The sequence below is a fragment of the Mobula hypostoma genome, unplaced genomic scaffold (genome assembly GCF_963921235.1).
Source record: "Mobula hypostoma unplaced genomic scaffold, sMobHyp1.1 scaffold_66, whole genome shotgun sequence".
Lineage (NCBI taxonomy): Eukaryota > Metazoa > Chordata > Chondrichthyes > Myliobatiformes > Myliobatidae > Mobula > Mobula hypostoma.
The window spans coordinates 24839-50111 of NW_026948201.1; the positions used below are offsets into that span (position 1 = coordinate 24839).

At 56.8% G+C, this 25273-nt stretch overlaps 1 protein-coding gene across 1 annotated transcript; it reads left to right on the forward strand.

Moving 5' to 3' along the window:
- The first annotated feature begins 387 nt into the window (after nucleotides 1-387).
- LOC134341794 (transmembrane protein 17-like) lies at nucleotides 388-22717 on the forward strand. The gene is made up of 4 exons (XM_063039723.1): nucleotides 388-488; nucleotides 4603-4706; nucleotides 21596-21709; nucleotides 22333-22717. Exons 1-4 carry the CDS (start codon nucleotides 455-457, stop codon nucleotides 22597-22599), a joined length of 519 nt encoding a protein of 172 aa, XP_062895793.1. The 5' UTR covers nucleotides 388-454; the 3' UTR covers nucleotides 22600-22717.
- Nucleotides 22718-25273: the final 2556 nt, after the last annotated feature.

Genomic DNA, 25273 nt, shown 5'->3' on the forward strand with positions numbered 1-25273 from the left:
TCCACGTCCACGCTCCCCCAACCCCGCCTTCTAGGCACACGCCACCATATCTGATGCTGGCGGTTATCGGGCCAGGAGGAAAGATGGCGCGCCCCACCACAGTCACACCGCCGCCCATCTTTGTAACAGTCACCTGGCTGGAAGGGCAATTGGTCGGCGTCGATGACGTCCTCGAAGGCGCGAATGCGCTTGAGCAGCAGCTTCTCAGCGTCGTCCTTCTCCTCCATGGCGCGGACCGAGCGACTGGTTGCCCCGGGCGACGGCGGCCGCCGGCTCACAAAGCGCCCAACGTGACCGGATGACGTCAACAGGCCCCGCCCCCTTCTCCCGGGCGACGGCTGGGCGGGAGGTCCGGTGACGCGAGGCGCGCGGCCCCGCCCCTGAAGGTCCCGGGCCCCGCCCCTGAAGGTCCCGGGCCCCGCCCCTGAAGGATCCGGGAGCCGCCCCGGCTGCCATGGAGATCGGCTGCGGGACGGCGGGTCACCTGGGTGAGGAGGGAGAGGGGTAGGGAGAGGGTGTGAGGGGTAGGGAGAGGGTGAGGGGAGAGGGGTAGGGAGAGGGTGTGAGGGGTAGGGAGAGGGTGAGGGGTAGGGAGAGGGTGAGGGGTAGGGAATGGGTGAGGGGTAGGGAGAGGGTGAGGGGAGAGGGGTAGGGAGAGGGTGTGAGGGGTAGGGAGAGGGTGAGGGGTAGGGAAAGGGTGAGGGGTAGGGAATGGGTGAGGGGTAGGGAGAGGGTGAGGGGAGAGGGGTAGGGAGAGGGTGTGAGGGGTAGGGAGAGGGGGTAGGGAGAGTGGGTAGGGAGAGGGTGTGAGGGGTAGGCAGAGGGTAAGGGGTAGGGAGAGGGTGAGGGGAGAGGGGTAGGGAGAGGGAGAGGGGTAGGGAGAGGGTGAGGGTGAGGGGTATGGGAGAGGGTGAGGGGTAGGGGGTGAGGGGTAGGGAGAGGGGGGGTAGGGGAGAGGGTGAAGGGTAGGGGAGAGGGTGAGGGGTAGGGTGTGAGGGGGTAGGGAGAGGGTGTGAGGGGGTAGGGAGAGAGGGTAGGGGTAGGGGAGAGGGTGAGGGGTAGGGGAGAGGGTGAGGGGAGAGGGGTAGGGAGAGGGGGTGAGGGGTAGGGGAGGGGGAGAGGGTGAGGGGAGAGGGTGAGGGGAGAGGAGAGAGGAGAGGGGAGAGGGTGAGGGGAGTAGGGGAGAGGGGTAGGGGAGAGGGTGAGGGGAGAGGGTGAGGGGAGAGGGTGAGGGGAGAGGGTGAGGGGAGAGGGATAGAGGAGAGGGTGAGGGGAGAGGGTGAGGGGAGAGGGATAGAGGAGAGGGTGAGGGGAGAGGGTGAGGGGAGTAGGGGAGAGGGGTAGGGGAGAGGGTGAGAGAGGGGTATGGGAGAGGGTGAGGGGTAGGGAGAGGGTGTGAGGGGGTAGGGAGAGAGGGGGTGGGGAGAGGGTGAAGGGTAGGGGAGAGGGTGAGGGGAGAGGGGTAGGGAGAGGGGGTGAGGGGTAGGGGAGAGGGAGAGAGGGGGTAGGGGAGAGGGTGAAGGGTAGGGGAGAGGGAGAGAGGGGGTAGGGGAGAGGGTGAAGGGTAGGGGAGAGGGGTAGGGAGAGGGGGTGAGGGGTAGGGGAGAGGGATAGAGGAGAGGGTGAGGGGAGAGGGTGAGGGGAGAGGGTGAGGGGAGAGGGTGAGGGGAGAGGTGTAGGGGAGAGGGGAGAGGAGTAGGGGAGAGGGAGAGAGGGGGTAGGGGAGAGGGTGAGGGGTAGGGGAGAGGGTGAGGGGAGAGGGGAAGGGAGAGGGTGTGAGGTGTAGGGAGAGGGTGAGGGGTAGGGAGAGGGTGAGGGGTAGGGAATGGGTGAGGGGTAGGGAATGGGTGAGGGGTAGGGAGAGGGTGAGGGGAGAGGGGTAGGGAGAGGGTGTGAGGGGTAGGGAGAGGGTGAGGGGTAGGGAAAGGGTGAGGGGTAGGGAATGGGTGAGGGGTAGGGAGAGGGTGAGGGGAGAGGGGTAGGGAGAGGGTGTGAGGGGTAGGGAGAGGGGGTAGGCAGAGTGGGTAGGGAGAGGGTGTGAGGGGTAGGCAGAGGGTGAGGGGTAGGGAGAGGGTGAGGGGAGAGGGGTAGGGAGAGGGAGAGGGGCAGGGAGAGGGTGAGGGTGAGGGGTATGGGAGAGGGTGAGGGGTAGGGGGTGAGGGGTAGGGAGAGGGGGGGTAGGGGAGAGGGTGAAGGGTAGGGGAGACGGTGAGGGGTAGGGTGTGAGGGGGTAGGGAGAGGGTGTGAGGGGGTAGGGAGAGAGGGGGTAGGGGTAGGGGAGAGGGTGAGGGGTAGGGGAGAGGGTGAGGGGAGAGGGGTAGGGAGAGGGGGTGAGGGGTAGGAGAGGGGGAGAGGGTGAGGGGAGAGGGTGAGGGGAGAGGGATAGAGGAGAGGGTGAGGGGAGTAGGGGAGAGGGGTAGGGGAGAGGAGTAGGGGAGAGGGGTAGGGGAGAGGGTGAGGGGAGAGGGTGAGGGGAGAGGGTGAGGGGAGAGGGTGAGGGGAGAGGGTGAGGGGAGTAGGGGAGAGGGTGAGAGAGGGGTATGGGAGAGGGTGAGGGGTAGGGAGAGGGTGTGAGGGGGTAGGGAGAGAGGGGGTAGGGGAGAGGGTGAAGGGTAGGGGAGAGGGTGAGGGGAGAGGGGTAGGGAGAGGGGGTGAGGGGTAGAGGAGAGGGAGAGAGGGGGTAGGGGAGAGGGTGAAGGGTAGGGGAGAGGGTGAAGGGTAGGGGAGAGGGAGAGAGGGGGTAGGGGAGAGGGTGAAGGGTAGGGGTGAGGGGTAGGGGAGAGGGTGAGGGGAGAGGGATAGAGGAGAGGGTGAGGGGAGAGGGTGAGGGGAGAGGAGTAGGGGAGAGGGTGAGGGGAGAGGAGAGAGGAGTAGGGGAGAGGGGAGAGGTGTAGGGGAGAGGGGAGAGGAGTAGGGGAGAGGGGAGAGGAGTAGGGGAGAGGGAGAGAGGGGGTAGGGGAGAGGGTGAGGGGTAGGGGAGAGGGTGAGGGGAGAGGGGAGAGGGTGAGGGGAGAGGGAGAGAGAGGGGTATGGGAGAGGGTGAGGGGGAGGGAGAGGGGTAGGGAGAGGGGGTGACGGGTAGGGGAGAGGGTGAGAGGAGAGGGATAGAGGAGAGGGTGAGGGGTAGGAAGAGGGGGTGAGGGGTAGGGGAGAGGGATAGAGGAGAGGGTGAGGGGAGAGGGTGAGGGGTAGAGAGAGGGGTAGGGAGAGGGGGTGAGGGTGAGGGGGTAGGGAGAGGGAGTAGGGGAGAGGGAGTAGGGGAGAGCGGTAGGGGAGAGGGGTAGGGAGAGGGGGTGAGGGGTAGAGGAGAGGGTGAGGGGAGAGGGAGAGGGGTGAGGGGGAGGGGTGAGGGGGAGGGGAGAGGGAGGAGGGGAAAGGGAGTAGGGGAGAGGGAGTAGGGGAGAGGGAGTAGGGGAGAGGGGTAGGGGGAGAGGGCAAGGGGAGAGGGTGAGGAGGGAGAGGGGTAGGGGAGAGGGTGAGGAGAGAGAGGGTGAGGAGAGAGAGGGTGAGGAGGGAGAGGGTGAGGAGAGAGGGTGAGGGGTAGGGAGAGGGGTAGGGGAGAGGGGAGAGGGGTAGGGGAGAGGGTGAGGGGACAGGGTGAGGAGGGAGAGGGGTAGGAGAGGGTGAGGAGGGAAAGGGGTAGGGGTAGAGGGTGAGGGGGAGGGGAGAGGGAGTAGGGGAGAAGGGTAGGGGAGAGGGTGAGGGGTAGGGGAGAGGGTGAGGAGGGAGAGGGGTAGGGGTAGAGGGTGAGGAGGGAGAGGGGTAGGGGAGAGGGTGAGGATGAGGGGTAGGGGAGAGGGTGAGGGTGAGGGGTTGGGGAGAGGGTGAGGGGTTGAGGGAGAGGGGGTAGAGGGAGAGGGGTAGGGAGAGGGGGTAGAGGGAGAGGGGTAGGGAGAGGGGGTAGGGGAGAGGGGGTAGGAGGAGAGGTGGGTAGGGAGAGGAGGAGAGGGGGAAGGGGAGAGGGCGTAGGGGAGCGCGTGACGGGAGGAAGAGGAAGGGGAGAAGGAGGAAGGGTGAAGGGGAGAGGAGAAAGGGAGAGGGGTGTGAGAGGGTGTGGGGGGCCGATGGGAAGGGAAGGGGCGAGAAGGGAGGGGAGGGAGGGAAGGGAGAGGAGAGAGGTGGAGGGAGGGGGGAATGAGATTGTGGGCAAGAAGGACGGGGAAAGAGGGACAGAGGGAGAGGGGAGGGGGGAGATTGTAGTGGAGGGGGAGTGTAGGGGAGAGGGGAGGAGGCGAGCAAGGGAGGGAGGAGACAGGGGCTGGGAAGGAGGGTGTGTTTGGACCGAGGGAGGGATGGAAGTGAGTCAGGGTTGTGGGCTGGAGGGAGAGAAAGAGGGGGCTGGAGTTTCATGGCAGGGGGGCAGTGGTCACGTTCGAGGGCGTGTCAGAGCCGTGGAGGGGTGCAGGGAGGTAGGGGAGGGACACCACACCTCAAACCCTCCTCAGTCTCCAGCCTCCCTCTGTGGGTGTGGCCCCCCAGGACAGAGGGAGAGATGGGCTGGAGGAGGGGAGGGGTAATGCAGAGAGGGAGAGGGGGAGAGGGGGAATGGATATTCCACACACTAACCACCCCCCCTCCCCGTCTCATATCTCCCCACCCCAGGCCAGACGTCCGTCTGCAGCCTCCCCCTGCAGATCTCTCTCTACTTCAATTGCGTCTACTTCCCCTTCTGGTGGGTCTGTCACCTTGTCATGTTCCAAGTCAAGGTGAGACAGGGGGGGGGGTTACCGGGAGAGGAAGGGAGGGAGGGAGGGGGGTGGATCTGTCGGGGTTCCGGCACCCCCAGGGGTTGTTCAGTGTTCAATCTGGTGAATCTCCTCTGCACCCTCTCTAATCCAGGCAGCGTCCTGGTCAATCTCCTCTGCACCCTCTCTAATCCAGGCAGCATCCCGGTCAATCTCCTCTGCACGCTCTCTAATCCAGGCAGCATCCCGGTCAATCTCCTCTGCACGCTCTCTAATCCAAGCAGCATCCTGGTCAATCTCCTCCGCACCCTCTCTAATCCAGGCAGCGTCCTGGTCAATCTCCTCTGCACCCTCTCTAATCCAGGCAGCGTCCCGGTCAATCTCCTCTGCACCCTCTCTAATCCAGGCAGCGTCCTGGTCAATCTCCTCTGCACCCTCTCTAATCCAGGCAGCGTCCTGGTCGATCTCCTCTGCACCCTCTCTAATCCAGACAGCATCCTGGTCAATCTCCTCTGCACCCTCTCTAATCCAGGCAGCATCCCGGTCAATCTCCTCTGCACCCCCTCTAATCCAGGCAGCATCCCGGTCAATCTCCTCTGCACCCCCTCTAATCCAGGCAGCGTCCTGGTCGATCTCCTCTGCACCCTCTCTAATCCAGACAGCATCCCGGTCAATCTCCTCTGCACCCTCTCTAATCCAGGCAGCATCCCGGTCAATCTCCTCTGCACCCCCTCTAATCCAGGCAGCATCCTGGTCAATCTCCTCTGCACCCTCTCTAATCCGGGCAGAGTCCTGGTCAATCTCCTCTGCACCCTCTCTAATCCGGGCAGCGTCCTGGTCAATCTCCTCTGCACCCTCTCTAATCCAGGCAGCGTCCTGGTCAATCTCCTCTGCACCCTCTCTAATCCGGGCAGCGTCCTGGTCAATCTCCTCTGCACCCTCTCTAATCCGGGCAGCGTCCTGGTCAATCTCCTCTGCACAATCTCGAAAGTTTCCACATCCTTCCTACAATGAGGTGACCAGACACGAACACAATACTCGAAGTGTGGGTTTTATAGAGCTGTAACTTTACCTTGCAACTCTTGGACTGAATTTCCTGACAAACGAAGGCCAACACACCAAACCCCACACTGCTAGGAATTCTGCCATTAACCCTGCCCTCTGCCGTCAAATCCGACCTTCCAAAGTGAATCACTTCCACACTTTTCCCAGTTAAACTGCATCTGCCACTCCACAGCCCGGCTCCGCGTCCTACCCACGTCCGGCGGTCACCCACGGCAAGATCCCACGACACGCGGAGCTGTCGTCACCTTGTCGTGGTGCCAAGTCTCCAGAGCTCCCGTGGGCGGTGACGTCTGGAGCTGAGCTCCTGGTTGTGTCGCCCAGTCAAAGGGGAGGATCCAGGCGAAGAACGAGTCAACCCAGACCCGGGCGGTGGAGCTGGCAGAAGATGAAGATTCGTCACGACATCCAAAACTTTGACAAGCTCGTGTGGTGGAGAGTATATTGCCGTTGAATGGAAAATCCTACAGAAAGGTAGTGGATACGGCCCAGTCCGTCACGGGTAAAGCGCTCCCCAGTATTGAGCACGTCTGCACGGAGCGTTGTCGCAGGAAAGCAGCATCCATCATCAGGGACCCCCACCACCCAGGACGTGCTCTCTTCTCACTGCTGACATCAGGAAGGAGGTACAGGAGCCTCAGGACCCACACCACCAGGTTCAGGAACAGTTATCACCCCTCAACCATCAGGAAGGAGGTACAGGAGCCTCAGACCCACACCACCAGGTTCAGGGACAGTTATCACCCCTCAACCATCAAGAAGGAGGTACAGGAGCCTCAGGACCCACACCACCAGGTTCAGGAACAGTTATCACCCCTCAACCATCAGGAAGGAGGTACAGGAGCCTCAGGACCCACACCACCAGGTTCAGGAACAGTTATCACCCCTCAACCATCAGGAAGGAGGTACAGGAGCCTCAGGACCCACACCACCAGGTTCAGGAACAGTTATCACCCCTCAACCATCAGGAAGGAGGTACAGGAGCCTCAGGACCCACACCACCAGGTTCAGGGACAGTTATCACCCCTCAACCATCAGGAAGGAGGTACAGGAGCCTCAGGACCCACACCACCAGGTTCAGGGACAGTTATCACCCCTCAACCATCAGGAAGGAGGTACAGGAGCCTCAGGACCCACACCACCAGGTTCAGGGACAGTTATCACCCCTCAACCATCAGGAAGGAGGTACAGGAGCCTCAGGACCCACACCACCAGGTTCAGGGACAGTTATCACCCCTCAACCATCAGGAAGGAGGTACAGGAGCCTCAGGACCCACACCACCAGGTTCAGGGACAGTTATCACCCCTCAACCATCAGGCTCTTGAATCTCACTCGCCCCATCACGTTCCTACAACCTATGGACTCACTTTCAAGGACTTTTCATCTCATGTTCTGGATATTTATTGCTCATTTATTTATTATTATTTCTTCCTTTTTGTATTTGCACGGTTTGTTGTCTCCTGCAATCTGACTGAACGCCCGAGTTGGCCGGTCTTTCATTGCTCCTGTTAGAGTGATTACTCCCTCGATTTACTGCGGATGCCGGCAGGAAGATGCATCTCGGGGTCATACATGCCGCCGTGTACGTACTCTGCTCGTAAATTCACTTTGAACGACAGCAGGGAAGGCGGAGCAAGTCTGGAAGGTGAAGGGTCGGCCCCCCGCGGTCATCTCCCGCTCCGCTCCGCCGGGCCCTTCCCCCCACCCCCCCCCCGATCCGTCCAGGACCGTGCGTCTGGGGAAGTCGGTTAAAGTTTTGGACGTCGTTCTACCAGTCATTGAAAGTGGGCATGCAGGTACAGCAGGCGGTGAAAAAGGCGAACGGTATGCTGGCATTTATAGCGAGAGGATTCGAGTACAGGAGCAGGGAGGTACTACTGCAGTTGTACAAGGCCTTGGTGAGACCACACCTGGAGTATTGTGAGCAGTTTTGGTCCCCGAATCTGAGGAAAGACATCCTTGCCATAGAGGGAGTACAAAGAAGGTTCACCAGATTGATTCCTGGGATGGCAGGACTTTCATATGATGAAAGACTGGATCGACTAGGCTGGAATTTAGAAGATTGAGGGGGGATCTGATTGAAACGTATAAAATCCTAAAGGGATTGGACAGGCTAGATGCAGAAGATTGTTCCCGATGTTGGGGAAGTCCAGAACGAGGGGTCACAGTTTGAGGATAAAGGGGAAGCCTTTTAGGACCGAGATGAGGAAAAACTTCTTCACACAGAGAGCGGTGAATCTGTGGAATTCTCTGCCGCAGGAAACAGTTGAGGCCAGTTCATTGGCGATATTTAAGAGGGAGTTAGATATGGCCCTTGTGGCTAAAGGGATCAGGGAGTATGGAGGGAAGGCTGGTACAGGAGTTGGATGATCAGCCATGATCATACTGAATGGCGGTGCAGGCTCGAAGGGCCGAATGGCCTACTCCCGCACCTATTTTCTATGTTTCTGTGAATCTCCGCAAACCTCTGATTTCTGAATTCTCCCCCCACCGTCGGCAGAACATCGTGCGTGATCCAGTGACCCCCCTCCCCCGCATCCGGCCAGAGGGTCGTGGCTGTCCACGGGGGGTGGGGGTCGTGGACACTGCCTTGTGTTTAGAACCGGGGGGCGGTGGGGGGGAAGAGTCCCACAGCACAGAAATGGTGGGGAACCCCTGGTCTTGAATCAGCCCCAGTCAGCATCGATCGCCCCTCCTGCAGAGGGAGAGGAAGAGAGGCTGACCGGCGCCCCCCGCCCCCCCCGTCCTCGCCGACGTCAGGCTGAGGGGAGATCCGAAAGGGATTTATAAGATTATGAGAGCACAGATAGGGGATGGGATGATCTTTATTGTCACACTACAGCACAGAAACAGGCCCTTTGGCCCTTCTTGGCTGTGCCGAACCATTGTCTGCCTAGTCCCACTGACCTGCACACGGACCATATCCCTCCATACACCTCCCATCCATGTATCTGTCCAATATATTCTTAAATGTTAAAAAAGAACCCGCATTTACCACCTCGTCTGGCAGCTCATTCCATACTCCCACCACTCTCTGTGTGAAGAAGCCCCACCTAATGTTCCCTTTAAACTTTTCCCCCCTCACCCTTAACCCATGTCCTCTGGTTTTTTTTCTCCCCTTGCCTCAGTGGAAAAAGCCTGCTTGCATTCACTCTATCTATACCCATCATAATTTTATATACCTCTATCAAATCTCCCCTCATTCTTCTACGCTCCAGGGAATAAAGTCCTAACCTATTCAACCTTTCTCTGTAACTGAGTTTCTCAAGTCCCGGCAACATCCTTGTAAACCTTCTCTGCACTCTTTCAACCTTATTTATATCCTTCCTGTAATTTGGTGACCAAAACTGAACACAATACTCCAGATTCGGCCTCACCAATGCCTGATACAACCTCATCATAACATTCCAGCTCTTATACTCAATACTTCGATTAATAAAGGCCAATGTACCAAAAGCTCTCTTTACGACCCGATCTACCTGTGACCCCACTTTTAGGGAATTTTGTATCTGTATTCCCAGACCCCCTAGGTGCAATGAAGCTCTGTTTGGCTTCCTCTCAGGCAATTAAATAAAGCAGTAGATAAAAACAAGGCAGTAATAGAAAAACAGTATTAAATAGATAACGTAGCAGAAAATAAGTTGCAGCAGTACCAGAATATCGCAGTAATGCAGAAAGTGCGGTTTAGTGCAAGTATTTCAGTCCTTGTGTGTGCTCACAGTTTCGGTCATTGTGGGAGTGGTGTGATGGAGGCCACAGCTCTGGGATAGAAGCTGTTCCCTCAGTCGATTCGTTCCGGCTTTCAGTGCCCTGAACCTTTTGCCGGACGGCGGCGGGTCAGACAGGGAGTGGCCGGGGCATGCTGTGTCTCTGGTTATGCTGATCGCTTTCAATAGAGAATAGGTGCAGGAGTAGGCCGTTCGGCCCCTTCAAGCCAGCACCGCCATTCACTGTGATCATGGCTGATCATCCACAATCAGTATCCAGTTCCTGCCTTATCCCCATAACCTTCACTCCACTATCTTTAAGAGCTCTATCCATCTCTTTCTGGAAAGCACCCAGAGACTTGTCCTCCACAGCCTTCTGGGGCAGAGCATTCCATATATCCAACACTCTCTGGGTGAAAAAGTTTTTCCTCTACTCCGTTCTAAATGGCCAACCCCTCATTCTTAAACTGTGGCCTCTGGTTCTGGACTCCCCCAACATTCGGAACATGCTTCCTGCCTCCAGCGTGTCCAATCCCTTAATAATCTTATATGCTTCAATCTAAATTCCAGAGTATACAAGCCCAGTCGCTCCAATCTTTCGACATATGACAGTCCCGCCATCCCGGGAATTAACCTGGTGAACCTACGCTGCACTCCCTCAATAGCAAGAATGTCCTTCCTCAAATTTGGAGACCAAAACTGCACACAGTACTCCAGGTGTGGTCTCACCAGGGCCCTGTACAGCTGCAGAAGGACCTCTTTGCTCTTATACTCAATTCCCCTTGTTATGAAGGCCAGCACGCCATTAGCTTTCTTCACTGCCTGCTGTACCTGCATGCTTACTTTCAGTGACTGATGTACAAGAACACCTAGATCTCGTTGTGTTTCCCCTTTTCCTAACTTGACTCCATTTAGATAATAATCTGCCTTCCCGTTCTTACCACCAACGTGGATACCCTCACATTTATCCACATTAAACTGCATCTGCCCACTCACCCAGCCTGTCCGAGTCGCCCTGCGTTCTCCTCGAACAGGGAGTGGCCGGGGGTGTGTGGTGTCTCTGGTTATGCTGATCGCTTTCCTCCTGAGAAAGGAGCCGGAAGAGATGGCGTCCAGTCCCGGGAGCTCCATCCTGACAATTCGCCGGGCCGCCTGCCTTCACCACGCGACGCGGGCCTTGTCAACTCAGCGGCTGTGGGGCTGTGGGTCAGGATGGTTTCAATCGTGCTTCTGTCGAAGTTAGCTTCTGTGGGAGTTTGGCCTGTTTCAGCTTTCTGAGGAAGAAGAGTCTTTGTTGTGCCTCCTATATGTCACAAGCAGCGAGGTGTTGGTGGTCCATGCCAACTGCTTTGACAACATAACTCCAACAAACTTTAGGTTTTCCACACTTTCCACTACCTCTCCATGTATATGGAGGAGGGGGGGGTACTCTGTCCTCTGTGAGTTTGACGTCAGTGGTGGGTAAATTGATGGAAAGTATTCTTAGAGATGGTACATATAATTATCTAGATAGACAGTGTCTGTCAACGTGGATTTGTGCGCGGAAGGTCACGTTTGACAAATCTTATTGAATTTTTTGAAGAGGTTACTAGGAAAGTTGGCGAGGGTAAAGCGGTGGATGTTGTGTATATGGACTTCAGTAAGGCCTTTGACAAGGTCCCACACGGAAGGTTGGTTAGGAAGGTTCAATCGTTAGGCATTAATATTGAAGTAGTAAAATGGATTCAGCAGTGGCTGGATGGGAGACGCCAGAGAGTAATGGTGGATAACTGTGTCTCAGATTGGAGGCCGGTGACTAGTGGTGTGCCTCAGGGATCTGTACTGGGTCCAATGTTGTTTGTCATATACATTAATGATCTGGATGATGGGGTGGTAAATTGGATGAGTAAGTATGCAGATGATACTCAGATAGGTGGCGTTGTGGATAATGAAGTAGGTTTTCAAAGCTTGCAGAGAGATTTGGGCCAGTTAGAAGAGTGGGCTGAAAGATGGCAGATGGAGTTTAATGCTGATAAATGTGAGGTGCTACATTTTGGTAGGACTAATCAAAATAGGACATACATAGGAAATAGAACATAGAATAGTACAGTGCAGTACAGGCCCTTCGGCCCACAATGTTGTACCGACCCTCAAACCCTGCCTCCCACATAACCCCCCACCTTAAATTCTTCCATATACCTGTCTAGCAGTCTCTTAAACTTCACTAGTGTATCTGCCTCCACCACTGACTCAGGCAGTGCATTCCACGCACCAACCACTCTCTGAGTGAAAAACCTTCCTCCAATATCCCCCTTGAACTTCCCACCCCTTACCTTAAAGCCATGTCCTCTTGTATTGAGCAGTGGTGCCCTGGGGAAGAGGTGCTGGCTATCCACTCTATCTATTCCTCTTATTATCTTGTACACCTCTATCATGTCTCCTCTCATCCTCCTTCTCTCCAAAGAGTAAAGCTCCCTTAATCTCTGATCATAATGCATACTTTCTAAACCAGGCAGCATCCTGGTAAATCTCCTCTGTACCCTTTCCAATGCTTCCACGTCCTTCCTATAGTGAGGCGACCAGAACTGGACACAGTACTCCAAGTGTGGCCTAACCAGAGTTTTATAGAGCTGCATCATTACATCACGACTCTTAAACTCTATCCATCGACTTATGAAGGCTAACACCCCATAAGCTTTCTTAACTACCCTATCCACCTGTGAGGCAACTTTCAGGGATCTGTGGACATGTACCTCAGATCCCTCTGCTCCTCCACACTACCAAGTATCCTGCCATTTACTTTGTACTCTGCCTTGGAGTTTGTCCTTCCAAAGTGTACCACCTCACACTTCTCCGGGTTGAACTCCATCTGCCACTTCTCAGCCCACTTCTGCATCCTGTCAATGTCTCTCTGCAATCTTTGACAATCCTCCACACTATCTACAACACCACCAACCTTTGTGTCGTCTGCAAACTGATGATGCATGATCGACTGGTTCAGAGCAATTACAGCTCTGGGGGAAGAAGCTATTTTTCAGTCTGGAAGTGCGGGCAGAGAGAACCTTATAACATCTGCCAGATGGATGAAGTTCAAACAGATGATTGCACGGGTGTGTATTGTCCTTACAATAAGGACACCAGAGAGTAGTGGTGTGTCAGATTGGAGGCCGGTGACTAGCGGTGTGCCTCAGGGATTTGTACTGGGTCCAGTGTTGTTTCTCATATATATTAATGATCTGGATGATGGGGTGGTAAATTGGATGAGTAAGTATGCAGACGATACTAAGATAGGTGGCGTTGTGGATAATGAAGTAGGTTTTCAAAACTTGCAGAGAGATTTGGGCCAGTTAGAAGAGTGGGCTGAAAGATGGCAGATGGAGTTTAATGCTGATAAATGTGAGGTGCTACATTTTGGTAGGACTAATCAAAATAGGACATACATGGTAAATGGTAGGGTATTGAAGAATGCAGTAGAACAGGGGGATCTAGGAATAACGGTGCATAGTTCCCTGAAGGTGGAATCTCATGTGGATAGGGTGGTGAAGAAAGCTTTTGGTATGCTGGCTTTTATAAATCAGAGCATTGAGTATAGGAGTTGGGATGTAATGTTGAACTTGTACAAGGCATTGGTAAGGCCAAATTTGGAGTATTGTGTACAGTTCTGGTCACCGAATTATGGGAAAGATGTCAACAAAATTGAGAGAGCACGGAAAAGATTTACTAGAATGTTACCTGGGTTTCATCACCTAAGTTAGAGAGAAAGGTTGAACAAGTTGGGTCTTTATTCTTTAGAGTCTAGGAGGTCGAGAGGGGACTTGATAGAGGTATTTAAAATTATGAGGGGGATAGATAGAGTTGACGTGGATAGGCTTTTTCCATTGAGAGTGGGGGAGATTCAAACAAGAGGACACGAGTTGAGAGTTAAAGGGCAAAAGTTTAGGGGTAACACGAGGGGGAACTTCTTTACTCAGAGAGTGGTGGCTGTGTGGAACGAGCTTCCAGCAGAAGTGGTTGGGGCAGGTTCGATGTTGTCGTTTAAAGTTAAATTGGATAGATATATGGACAGGAAAGGAATGGAGGGTTGTGGGGTGAGTGCGGGTCGGTGGGACTAGGTGAGAGTAAGAGTTCGGCACGGACTAAAAGGGCCGAGATGGCCTGTTTCCGTGTTGTAATTGTTATATGGTTATATATCTCCTGAAGTCAATGGTTTTAGAAATGCCTAATCCCAGAGGGCAGGCATTGAAGGGGAGAGGGGGATGTGAGGAGAGACCTTGACCACAGGCACACGGAGGTGAGGGATATGGGCACTGTGTGCAGTTGGCCATTTGACGACTAATTTATCGGCACGACATTGTGGGCGGAGGGCCGGTCCCAGGGCTGAACGGGTCTGTGTTCTCCGACTGTGGCCTGTCGGTCCGGAGGTCGAGGGCTGCGTTGCGGAGGGAGAATCGGACTGGCAGATTCCAGGGGCTGGTGTTGAATTTCCCCTCAGCTAGCATATTGAAGACAGACTATAACCCCGTGGAAAGCGTTTGCTGCGTTAACGCTGTACCGACCGTGCGAAAGTGATCGGGGGACCAAGTTCGAGTACGGTTCACTATCAAGGTAGGTGCACGTTAGAGCCAGCCGGTGGTGTCTGCTCCGGTCTGCGAGGGGAGAGGTCCCCGGTACGAATCCGGCTGGCCCCTCGCACGGCTTCCACTCGTGCTGGGCTGAGCGCCCAGCTAGCAGCTCGGCCTCGTGAGGAGAGAAAACAAATTCTGCAGGAACGGAGAAAATACCGGCCAATGTCCACAGGACGCAAATCGGGACAACCGTATGTCACCATATACAACCCTCAGATTCGTTTTCCTGCAGGCATCCTCGATAAACCCATCACAGAATCAATGGAAGACCGCCCCAACTCAGGCCTTCAACCAGTGTGCAAAAGCCAACAAACAGCACAAATACAAAAAGAAAGGAAATAATAATAATAATAAATATCGAGAACACGAGATGAAGAGTCCTGGAAGTGAGTCCGTAGATTGTGGGTCCTGAGGCTCCTGTACCTCCTTCCTGATGGTTGAGGGGTGATAACTGTCCCTGAACCTGGTGGTGTGGGTCCTGAGGCTCCTGTACCTCCTTCCTGATGGTTGAGGGGTGATAACTGTCCCTGAACCTGGTGGTGTGGGTCCTGAGGCTCCTGTACCTCCTTCCTGATGGTTGAGGGGTGATAACTGTCCCTGAACCTGGTGGTGTGGGTCCTGAGGCTCCTGTACCTCCTTCCTGATGGTTGAGGGGTGATAACTGTCCCTGAACCTGGTGGTGTGGGTCCTGAGGCTCCTGTACCTCCTTCCTGATGGTTGAGGGGTGATAACTGTCCCTGAACCTGGTGGTGTGGGTCCTGAGGCTCCTGTACCTCCTTCCTGATGGTTGAGGGGTGATAACTGTCCCTGAACCTGGTGGTGTGGGTCCTGAGGCTCCTGTACCTCCTTCCTGATGGTTGAGGGGTGATAACTGTCCCTGAACCTGGTGGTGTGGGTCCTGAGGCTCCTGTACCTCCTTCCTGATGGTTGAGGGGTGATAACTGTCCCTGAACCTGGTGGTGTGGGTCCTGAGGCTCCTGTACCTCCTTCCTGATGGTTGAGGGGTGATAACTGTCCCTGAACCTGGTGGTGTGGGTCCTGAGGCTCCTGTACCTCCTTCCTGATGGTTGAGGGGTGATAACTGTCCCTGAACCTGGTGGTGTGGGTCCTGAGGCTCCTGTACCTCCTTCCTGATGGTTGAGGGGTGATAACTGTCCCTGAACCTGGTGGTGTGGGTCCTGAGGCTCCTGTACCTCCTTCCTGATGGTTGAGGGGTGATAACTGTCCCTGAACCTGGTGGTGTGGGTCCTGAGGCTCCTGTATCTCCTTCCTGATGGTTGAGGGGTGATAACTGTCCCTGAACCTGGTGGTGTGGGTCCTGAGGCTCCTGTACCTCCTTCCTGATGGTTGAGGGGTGATAACTGTCCCTGAACCTGGTGGTGTGGGTCCTGAGGCTCCTGTACCTCCTTCCTGATGGTTGAGGGGTGATAACTGTCCCTGAACCTGGTGGTGTGGGTCCTGAGGCTCCTGTATCTCCTTCCCGATGGTTGAGGGGTGATAACTGTCCCTGAACCTGGTGGTGTGGGTCCTGAGGCTCCTGTACCTCCTTCCCGATGGTTGAGGGGTGATAACTGTCCCTGAACCTGGTGGTGTGGGTCCTGAGGCTCCTGTACCTCCTTCCCGATGGTTGAGGGGTAGTAACTGTCCCTGAACCTGGTGGTGTGGGTCCTGAGGCTCCTGTACCTCCTTCCCGATGGTTGAGGGGTGATAACTGTCCCTGAACCTGGTGGTGTGGGTCCTGAGGCTCCTGTACCTCCTTCCCGATGGTTGAGGGGTGATAACTGTCCCTGAACCTGGTGGTGTGGGTCCTGAGGCTCCTGTACCTCCTTCCTGATGGTTGAGGGGTGATAACTGTCCCTGAACCTGGTGGTGTGGGTCCTGAGGCTCCTGTACCTCTTTCCTGATGGTTGAGGGGTGATAACTGTCCCTGAACCTGGTGGTGTGGGTCCTGAGGCTCCTGTACCTCCTTCCTGATGGTTGAGGGGTGATAACTGTCCCTGAACCTGGTGGTGTGGGTCCTGAGGCTCCTGTACCTCCTTCCCGATGGTTGAGGGGTGATAACTGTCCCTGAACCTGGTGGTGTGGGTCCTGAGGCTCCTGTACCTCCTTCCCGATGGTTGAGGGGTGATAACTGTCCCTGAACCTGGTGGTGTGGGTCCTGAGGCTCCTGTACCTCCTTCCTGATGGTTGAGGGGTGATAACTGTCCCTGAACCTGGTGGTGTGGGTCCTGAGGCTCCTGTACCTCCTTCCCGATGGTTGAGGGGTAGTAACTGTCCCTGAACCTGGTGGTGTGGGTCCTGAGGCTCCTGTACCTCCTTCCCGATCGTTGAGGGGTGATAACTGTCCCTGAACCTGGTGGTGTGGGTCCTGAGGCTCCTGTACCTCCTTCCCGATGGTTGAGGGGTAGTAACTGTCCCTGAACCTGGTGGTGTGGGTCCTGAGGCTCCTGTACCTCCTTCCCGATCGTTGAGGGGTGATAACTGTCCCTGAACCTGGTGGTGTGGGTCCTGAGGCTCCTGTACCTCCTTCCTGATGGTTGAGGGGTAATAACTGTCCCTGAACCTGGTGGTGTGGGTCCTGAGGCTCCTGTACCTCCTTCCTGATGGTTGAGGGGTGATAACTGTCCCTGAACCTGGTGGTGTGGGTCCTGAGGCTCCTGTACCTCCTTCCCGATGGTTGAGGGGTGATAACTGTCCCTGAACCTGGTGGTGTGGGTCCTGAGGCTCCTGTACCTCCTTCCCGATGGTTGAGGGGTGATAACTGTCCCTGAACCTGGTGGTGTGGGTCCTGAGGCTCCTGTACCTCCTTCCCGATGGTTGAGGGGTAGTAACTGTCCCTGAACCTGGTGGTGTGGGTCCTGAGGCTCCTGTACCTCCTTCCCGATCGTTGAGGGGTGATAACTGTCCCTGAACCTGGTGGTGTGGGTCCTGAGGCTCCTGTACCTCCTTCCCGATGGTTGAGGGGTAGTAACTGTCCCTGAACCTGGTGGTGTGGGTCCTGAGGCTCCTGTACCTCCTTCCCGATCGTTGAGGGGTGATAACTGTCCCTGAACCTGGTGGTGTGGGTCCTGAGGCTCCTGTACCTCCTTCCTGATGGTTGAGGGGTAATAACTGTCCCTGAACCTGGTGGTGTGGGTCCTGAGGCTCCTGTACCTCCTCCCTGATGGTTGAGGGGTGATAACTGTCCCTGAACCTGGTGGTGTGAGTCCTGAGGCTCCTGTACCTCCTTCCTGATGGTTGAGGGGTGATAACTGTCCCTGAACCTGGTGGTGTGGGTCCTGAGGCTCCTGTACCTCCTTCCTGATGGTTGAGGGGTGATAACTGTCCCTGAACCTGGTGGTGTGGGTCCTGAGGCTCCTGTACCTCCTTCCTGATGGTTGAGGGGTGATAACTGTCCCTGAACCTGGTGGTGTGGGTCCTGAGGCTCCTGTACCTCCTTCCTGACGGCGGCAGTGAGAATAGAGCACGTCCTGGGTGGTGGGGGTCCCTGATGATGGATGCTGCTTTCCTGCGACAACGCCCCGTGTAGACGGGCTCAGTGCTGGGGAGGGCTTTACCCGTGACGGACTGGGCTGTGTCCACGACTTTTTGCCGGATTTTCCATTCGAGGGCGTTGGTATTCCCGTCCCAGGCTGTGCACCGAGCTAGAACAAGGTAAAATGATAACAATGCAGAATAGAGAGACGGAATAAAAGCACAGGCCCTTCGGCCCATCTAGTCTGTGCTGAAACATTTAAACTGCCAACTCCCATCGACCGGTACCGGGACCACATCCCCTCCACACCCCTCCCGTCCGTGTACCCGTCCAAACTTCTCTTCGACGTTGGAATCGAGCTGGCGTTCACCACTTGTGCTGGCAGCTCGTCCCGCACCCTCCCCTCCCCTCCGAGTGAAGAACTTTCCCCTCCACGTTCCCCTTAAACCTCTCACCTTTCACCCTTCACCCCTGACCTCTGGTTGTTGTCCCACCTGAGAGTGGGAAAACTCTGCTTGCATTTACCCTATCGATTCCCCTCATAATTTTGTATACCTCTATCAAATCTCCTCTCAATCTTCTACACTCCCAGGAATGAAGTCTTGACCGATTCGATCTTTCCTGATAACTCAGGTCCCCCAGAACCGGCAACACCCTTGTAAATTTTCTCTGTACTCTTTCAACCCTGTTTACATCTTTCCTGTAGGTCGGTGACCAAAACCAATACTCCAAATTAGAAAAACAACAGGAATTCTGCAGATGCCGGAAATTGACTCAACACACATCAAAGTTGCTGGTGAACGCAGCAGGCCAGGCAGCATCTCCGGGAAGAGGTACAGTCGACGCTTCAGGCCGAGACCCTTCGTCAGGACTAACTGAAGGAAGAGCGAGTAAGGGATTTGAAAGTGGGAGGGGGAGGGGGAGATCCAAAATGATAGGAGAAGACAGGACGGGGACGGATGGAGCCAAGAGCTGGACAGGTGATAGGCAAAAGGGATATGAGAGGATCATGGGACAGGAGGTCCGGGAAGAAAGACAAGCGAGGGGGGAACCCAGAGGATGGGCAAGGGGTATAGTCAGAGGGACAGAGGGAGAAAAAGGAGAGAGAGAGAAAGAATGTGTGTGTAAATGAGTAACAGATGGGGTACGAGGGGGAGGTGGGGCATTAGTGGAAGTTAGAGAAGTCGATGTTCATGCCATCAGGTTGGAGGCTACCCAGACGGAATATAAGGTGTTGTTCCTCCAACCTGAGTGTGGCTTCATCTTTACAGTAGAGGAGGCCGTGGATAGACATGTCAGAATGGGAGTGGGATGTGGAATTAAAATGTGTGGCCACTGGGAGATCCTGCCTTCTCTGGCGGACAGAGCGTAGATGTTCAGCAAAGCGGTCTCCCAGTCTGCGTCGGGTCTCACCAATATATAGAAGGCCACATCGGGAGCACCGGACGCAGTCTATCACCCCAGTCGACTCACAGGTGAAGTGTTGCCTCACCTGGAAGGACGTTGGAAGTGGCGGAAGTTACGGAGAATAATATGTTGGACCCGGAGGCTGGTGGGGTGGTAGGTGAGGACCAGGGGAACCCTATTCCTAGTGGTGTGGTGGGAGGATGGAGTGAGAGCAGATGTACGTGAAAAGGGGGAGATGCGTTTAAGAGTAGAGTTGGCGGAAGTTACCTCCAACGGGATCCCACCACTAAGCACATCTTTCCCTCCCCCCCCCCGCATTCCGCAGGGATCGCTCCCTACACAACTCCCTTGTCCATTCGTCCCCCCCATCTCTCCCCACTGATCTCCCTCCTGGCACTTATCCGTGTAAGCGGAACAAGTGCTACACATGCCCTTACACTTCCTCCCTTACCACCATTCAGGGCCCCAAACAGTCCTTCCAGGTGAGGCAACACTTCACCTGTGAGTCGGCTGGGGTGATAGACTGCGTCCGGTGCTCCCGATGTGGCCTTTTATATATTGGCGAGACCCGACGCAGACTGGGAGACCGCTTTGCTGAACATCTACGCTCTGTCCGCCAGAGAAAGCAGGATCTCCCAGTGGCCACACATTTTAATTCCACATCCCATTCTGACATGTCTATCCATGGCCTCCTCTACTGTAAAGATGAAGCCACACTCAGGTTGGAGGAACACCACCTTATATTCTGTCTGGGTAGCCTCCAACCTGATGGCATGAACATTGACTTCTCTAACTTCCGCTAATGCCCCTCCTCCCCCTCATACCCCATCTGTTACTTATTTATATACACATATTCTTTCTCTCACTCTCCTTTTTCTCCCTCTGTCCCTCTGACTATACCCCTTGCCCATCCTCTGGGTCCGTCCCCCTTGTCTTTCTTCCCGGACCTCCTGTCCCATGATCCTCTTGTATCCCCTTTTGCCTTCACCTGTCCAGCTCTTGGCTCTATCCCTCCCCCTCCTGTCTTCTCCTATCATTTTGGATCTCCCCCTCCCTCTCCAACTTTCAAATCCCTTACTCACTCTTCCTTCAGTTAGTCCTGACGAAGGGTCTCGGCCTGAAACGTCGACTGCACCTCTTCCTACAGATGCTGCCTGGCCTGCTGCGTTCACCAGCAACTTTTATGTGTGTTACTGCAAATTAGATCTCACCAACGTCTGATACAACTTCAACATAACACCCTGTCTTCCTGTACTCAATACTCTGATTTATGGGCCTTTACCCACTAGAGTTTAAAAGAATATTGAAAGGTTATTGAATATCATTGAAATCTATCGTATGGTGAAAGGCCTCGACAGAGTGGATGTGGAGAGAATGTTTCCTGTAGTGGGGGGAGTCTCGGACCAGAGGACACAGATAGAGTGGATGTGGAGAGGATGTTTCCTATAGTGGGGGGAGTTTAGGACCAGAGGACACAGATAGAGTGGATGTGGAGAGAATGTTTCCTGTAGTGGGGGAGTCTCGGACCAGAGGACACAGATAGAGTGGATGTGGAGAGGATGTTTCCTATAGTGGGGGGAGTCTAGGACCAGAGGACACAGATAGAGTGGATGTGGAGAGGATGTTTCCTGTAGTGGGGCAGTCTCGGACCAGAGGACAGAGATAGAGTGGATGTGGAGAGGATGTTTCCTGTAGTGGGGGAGTCTAGGACCAGAGGACACAGATAGAGTGGATGTGGAGAGGATGTTTCCTATGGTGGGGGAGTCTAGGACCAGAGGACACAGATAGAGTGGATACGAAGAGGATGTTTCCTGTAGTGGGGGAGTCTCGGACCAGAGGACACAGATAGAGTGGATGTGGAGAGAATGTTTCCTGTAGTGGGGGAGTCTAGGACCAGAGGACACAGATAGAGTGGATGTGGAGAGGATGTTTCCTGTAGTGGGGGAGTCTAGGACCAGGGGACACAGATAGAGTGGATACGAAGAGGATGTTTCCTGTAGTGGGGGAGTCTCGGACCAGAGGACACAGATAGAGTGGATGTGGAGAGGATGTTTCCTGTAGTGGGGGAGTCTAGGATGGAGGGATGTGTATTTAGAACGGAGATGAAGAGAAACATTTATTTTGAGATACAGTGTGGAAGACTCCCTTTGATCTGGGTCGCCCAGCCACTCCCGAACCCCAGCCTGCTCACGGGACTGTTCGCAATGTCCAGCTGACCTACGAACCGGTACGTCTTTGAGCAGCAGGAGGAAACCGTGTCACCCGGAGGAAACGCACGTGTTCGCGGGGAGGGAACGTAGAAACTCCTTACGGAGGGTCGATGGGGGTTGAACCCCGATCTCACTCAGACTCCCCCAGCTGTGATGGAGTCACACTCTCCCCTCCAACACTGTGGTACCCACGGTAGCAGCGGGGTGGGTAGGGGGGTGAATCTGGAATTCATTGCTCAGAGGGCTGTGGGGGTCGAGTCACTGGGTATATTTGAAGCAGAGTTTGACAGGTTCCTCATTAGTCAGAGAGAAGTCAGGCGAGTTGGGGGGGGTTGAGAGGGATAATACATCAACCCCGATGGAACGGCGGGGCAGACTCGATGGGCTGAATGGCCTAATTCTGCTCCGACGTCTGATGGCGTCTCTCCGGTCTCACCCCCCCAGTACGAACACCTGAGCGCATACTATCGAATCACGCTGATTGCGCTGATACTGGTGATGACGCTGGTCGAGGTCGTCCGGCTGTACCTGGGATATGTCGGCAATCTGCAGGAGAAGGTCAGCGAGGGGGGGAGGGGGAGGGGATGATAGGAAGATGGAGGGGAGGGGAGGATAGGAAGATGGAGGGGAGGGGAGGGGAGGATAGGAAGATGGAGGGGAGGGGAGGGGAGGGAGGGGAAGGGATGGATGGAGGGGAGGGAGGGGAAGGGATGGATGGAGGGGAGGGGAGGGGAAGGGATGGATGGAGGGGAGGGGAAGGGATGGATGGAGGGGAGGGGAGGATAGAGGGAGTGGAGGGAGTGGAGGATGGAGGGAGGGGAAGAGGAGGAGGGGAGGGAGGGGAAGAGGAGGAGGGGAGGGAGGGGAAGATAGGGGAGGGAGGGGAAGATAGGAGGGGAGGGAGGGGAAGATAGGAGGAGAGAGAGTTGGAAGGGATGAGGAGGGGGGAGTTGGAAGGGATGAGGAGGGGGGAGTTGGAAGGGATGGAGGAGGGATAAGACGAGGGGGAGGGGGGAGGGAGGAGGGGAAAGGGGAGAGAGGAGGGGGGAGGGGGAGGGGGAGGAGGGGGAGGGGGAGGGGGAGGGGGGAGGAGGGAGGAGGGAGGAGGGAGTCAAATACAGTCCCCCCATCCCCCTCCCTCCCCTCTGTCTGTCACTCACCCTCCTCCCTCCATCCCTCAGGTGCCCCAGCTGGCCGGCTCGTGGCTCCTCACCCTCCTGCTCCAGCTGCCGATGCTGCTGTTCCAGCTGCTGACCCCCCACCTCTGGGTGCTGCCGGCCGAGTGGGCCTCCTCGCTGTTCTACCTGGCCCTGCTGCTCTCCCAGGCCCTGCTGGCCCTCCTGGCCCTCCGCCGCCTCGCCTCCCAGCTGGAGGCCCGCTTCCGGCTCTCCCACCTCCGCCTCGGCGAGGCCTGGGGCCCCTCAGCCGCCCCTCCCTCCTGGAGGTGAGGGAGAGAGGGAGCGGTTGGGAAGGTGAGGGGTGAGGGGGGAAATGGATCGACTGTGATGAAATGGCGGCATGGACTCGATGGGCCAAATGGCCTAATCGTGTTCCTGTGTCTTCGGGTCTGGGTCAAGGGAGGGAGGGAGGGAGGGGACGGAGGAAGAGAGGACAGACAGGGAGAGGAGAGGGTGAGGTAGAAGGGGGAAACAGAAGGTTAGAGGGGGAGGGAGATGGGGAAAGAGGGGTCGATGGGAATGAGGGAGGAGGGGGAAAGGGTAAACTTTGGAGGGGGGGGTCCCATGCCTGCCCCCCCCGGCCGCTCCGAGGAGGGAGGGGTGGTGTAGGAGAGAGGGAATTGCCAAACGATCTCATCTCTCTCTCTCCGACTGTTCAATAAATACGCTTGAACTCACCCTGTCGCCCCTGTGATTGTGTGCGTGGGGGAGGCTGTTTGCCTCAGGTAGTGAGAGGTCCCCCCGTCCCTCGACACTCCCCACCGTTCAGTGTCCCACCCTCGTACGCCGAGATCCCCCCGTCCCTCGACACTCCCCACCGTTCAGTGTCCTACCCTCGTACACCGAGGTCTCCCTGTCCCTCGACACTCCCCACCGTTCAGTGTCCCACCCTCGTACCCCGAGGTCCCCCCGTCCCTCGACACTCCCCACCATTCAGTGTCCCACCCTCGTACGCTGAGGTCCCCCCGTCCCTCGACACTCCCCACCGTTCAGTGTCCCACCCTCGTACGCCGAGGTCCCCCCGTCCCTCGACTCTCCCCACCGTTCAGTGTCCTACCCTCGTACCCCGAGGTCTCCCTGTCCCTCGACACTCCCCACCGTTCAGTGTCCCACCCTCGTACCCCGAGGTCCCCCCGTCCCTCGACACTCCCCACCAGTGTCCCACCCTCGTACGCTGAGGTCCCCCCGTCCCTCGACACTCCCCACCGTTCAGTGTCCTACCCTCGTACCCCGAGGTCTCCCTGTCCCTCCACACTCCCCACCGTTCAGTGTCCTACCCTTGTACCCCGAGGTCCCCACGCCCCTCGACACTCCCCACCGTTCAGTGTCCTACCCTCGTACGCCGAGGTCCCCCTGTCCCTCGACACTCCCCACCATTCACGGTGCGTGTCCCACCCTCGTACGCCGAGGTCCCCCTGCCCCTCGACACTCCCCACCGTTCAGTGTCCCACCCTCGTACACCGAGATCCCCCTGTCCCTCGACACTCCCCACCGTTCAGTGTCCTACCCTCGTACGCTGAGGTCCCCCTGTCCCTCGACACTCCCCACCGTTCAGTGTCCCACCCTCGTACCCCGAGGTCCCCCTGTCCCTCGACACTCCCCACCATTCAGTGTCCTACCCTCGTACCCCGAGGTCCCCGTCCCTCGACACTCCCCACCGTTCAGTGTCCTACCCTCGTACCCCGAGGTCCCCCTGTCCCTCGACACTCCCCACCGTTCAGTGTCCTACCCTCGTACCCCGAGGTCTCCCTGTCCCTCGACACTCCCCTCCGTTCAGTGTCCTACCCTCGTACGCCGAGATCCCCCTGTCCCTCGACACTCCCCACCGTTCAGTGTCCCACCCTCGTACGCCAAGGCCCCCTGTCCCTCGACACTCCCCACCGTTCAGTGTCCTACCCTCGTACGCTGAGGTCCCTCTGTCCCTCGACACTCCCCACCGTTCAGTGTCCTACCTTCGTACACCGAGGCCCCCTGTCCCTCGACATTCCCCACCGTTCAGTGTCCTACCCTCATACACCGAGGTCCCCACGTCCCTCGACACTCCCCACCGTTCACGGTGCGTGTCCCACCCTCGTACGCCGAGGTCCCCCTGTCCCTCGACACTCCCCACCGTTCAGTGTCCTACCCTCGTACGCCGAGGTCCCCCTGTCCCTCGACACTCCCCACCGTTCAGTGTCCCACCCTCGTACACCGAGGTCCCCACGTCCCTCGACACTCCCCACCGTTCACGGTGCGTGTCCCACCCTCGTACGCCGAGGTCCCCCTATCCCTCGACACTCCCCACCGTTCAGTGTCATACCCTCGTACGCCGAGGTCCCCCTGTCCCTCGACACTCCCCACCGTTCAGTGTCCTACCCTCGTACGCTGAGGTCCCTCTGTCCCTCGACACTCCCCACCGTTCAGTGTCCCACCCTCGTACCCCGAGGCCCCCCCGTCCCTCGACACTCCCCACTGTTCAGTGTCCTACCCTCGTACGCTGAGGTCCCCCCGTCCCTCGACACTCCCCACCGTTCAGTGTCCTACCCCCGTACCCCGAGGTCCCCCTGTCCCTCGACACTCCCCACCGTTCACAGTGCGTGTCCTACCCTCGTACGCTGAGGTCCCCCCGTCCCTCGACACTCCCCACCGTTCAGTGTCCTACCCTTGTACCCCGAGGTCCCCACGTCCCTCGACACTCCCCACCGTTCAGTGTCCCACCCTCGTACCCCGAGGTCCCCCCGTCCCTCGACACTCCCCACTGTTCAGTGTCCTACCCTCGTACCCCGAGGCCCCCCCGTCCCTCGACACTCCCCACCGTTCAGTGTCCCACCCTCGTACCCCGAGGCCCCCCCGTCCCTCGACACTCCCCACTGTGCACGGTGCGTGTCTGACCCTCGTACGCCCAGAAATCGATGTCCACGCCATCAGGTCGGAGGCTAACCTGATGGAAAACAAGGTGTTGCTC

Bases quoted from the DNA above. Each gene is read 5' to 3' on its own strand.
- LOC134341794 (XM_063039723.1), top strand. From the start codon at position 455: ATGGAGATCGGCTGCGGGACGGCGGGTCACCTGG. The intron at 489-4,602 runs GTGAGGAGGGAG...TCCCCACCCCAG, and splicing joins CGGGACGGCGGGTCACCTGG to GCCAGACGTCCGTCTGCAGC. The intron at 4,707-21,595 runs GTGAGACAGGGG...TCACCCCCCCAG, and splicing joins TTGTCATGTTCCAAGTCAAG to TACGAACACCTGAGCGCATA.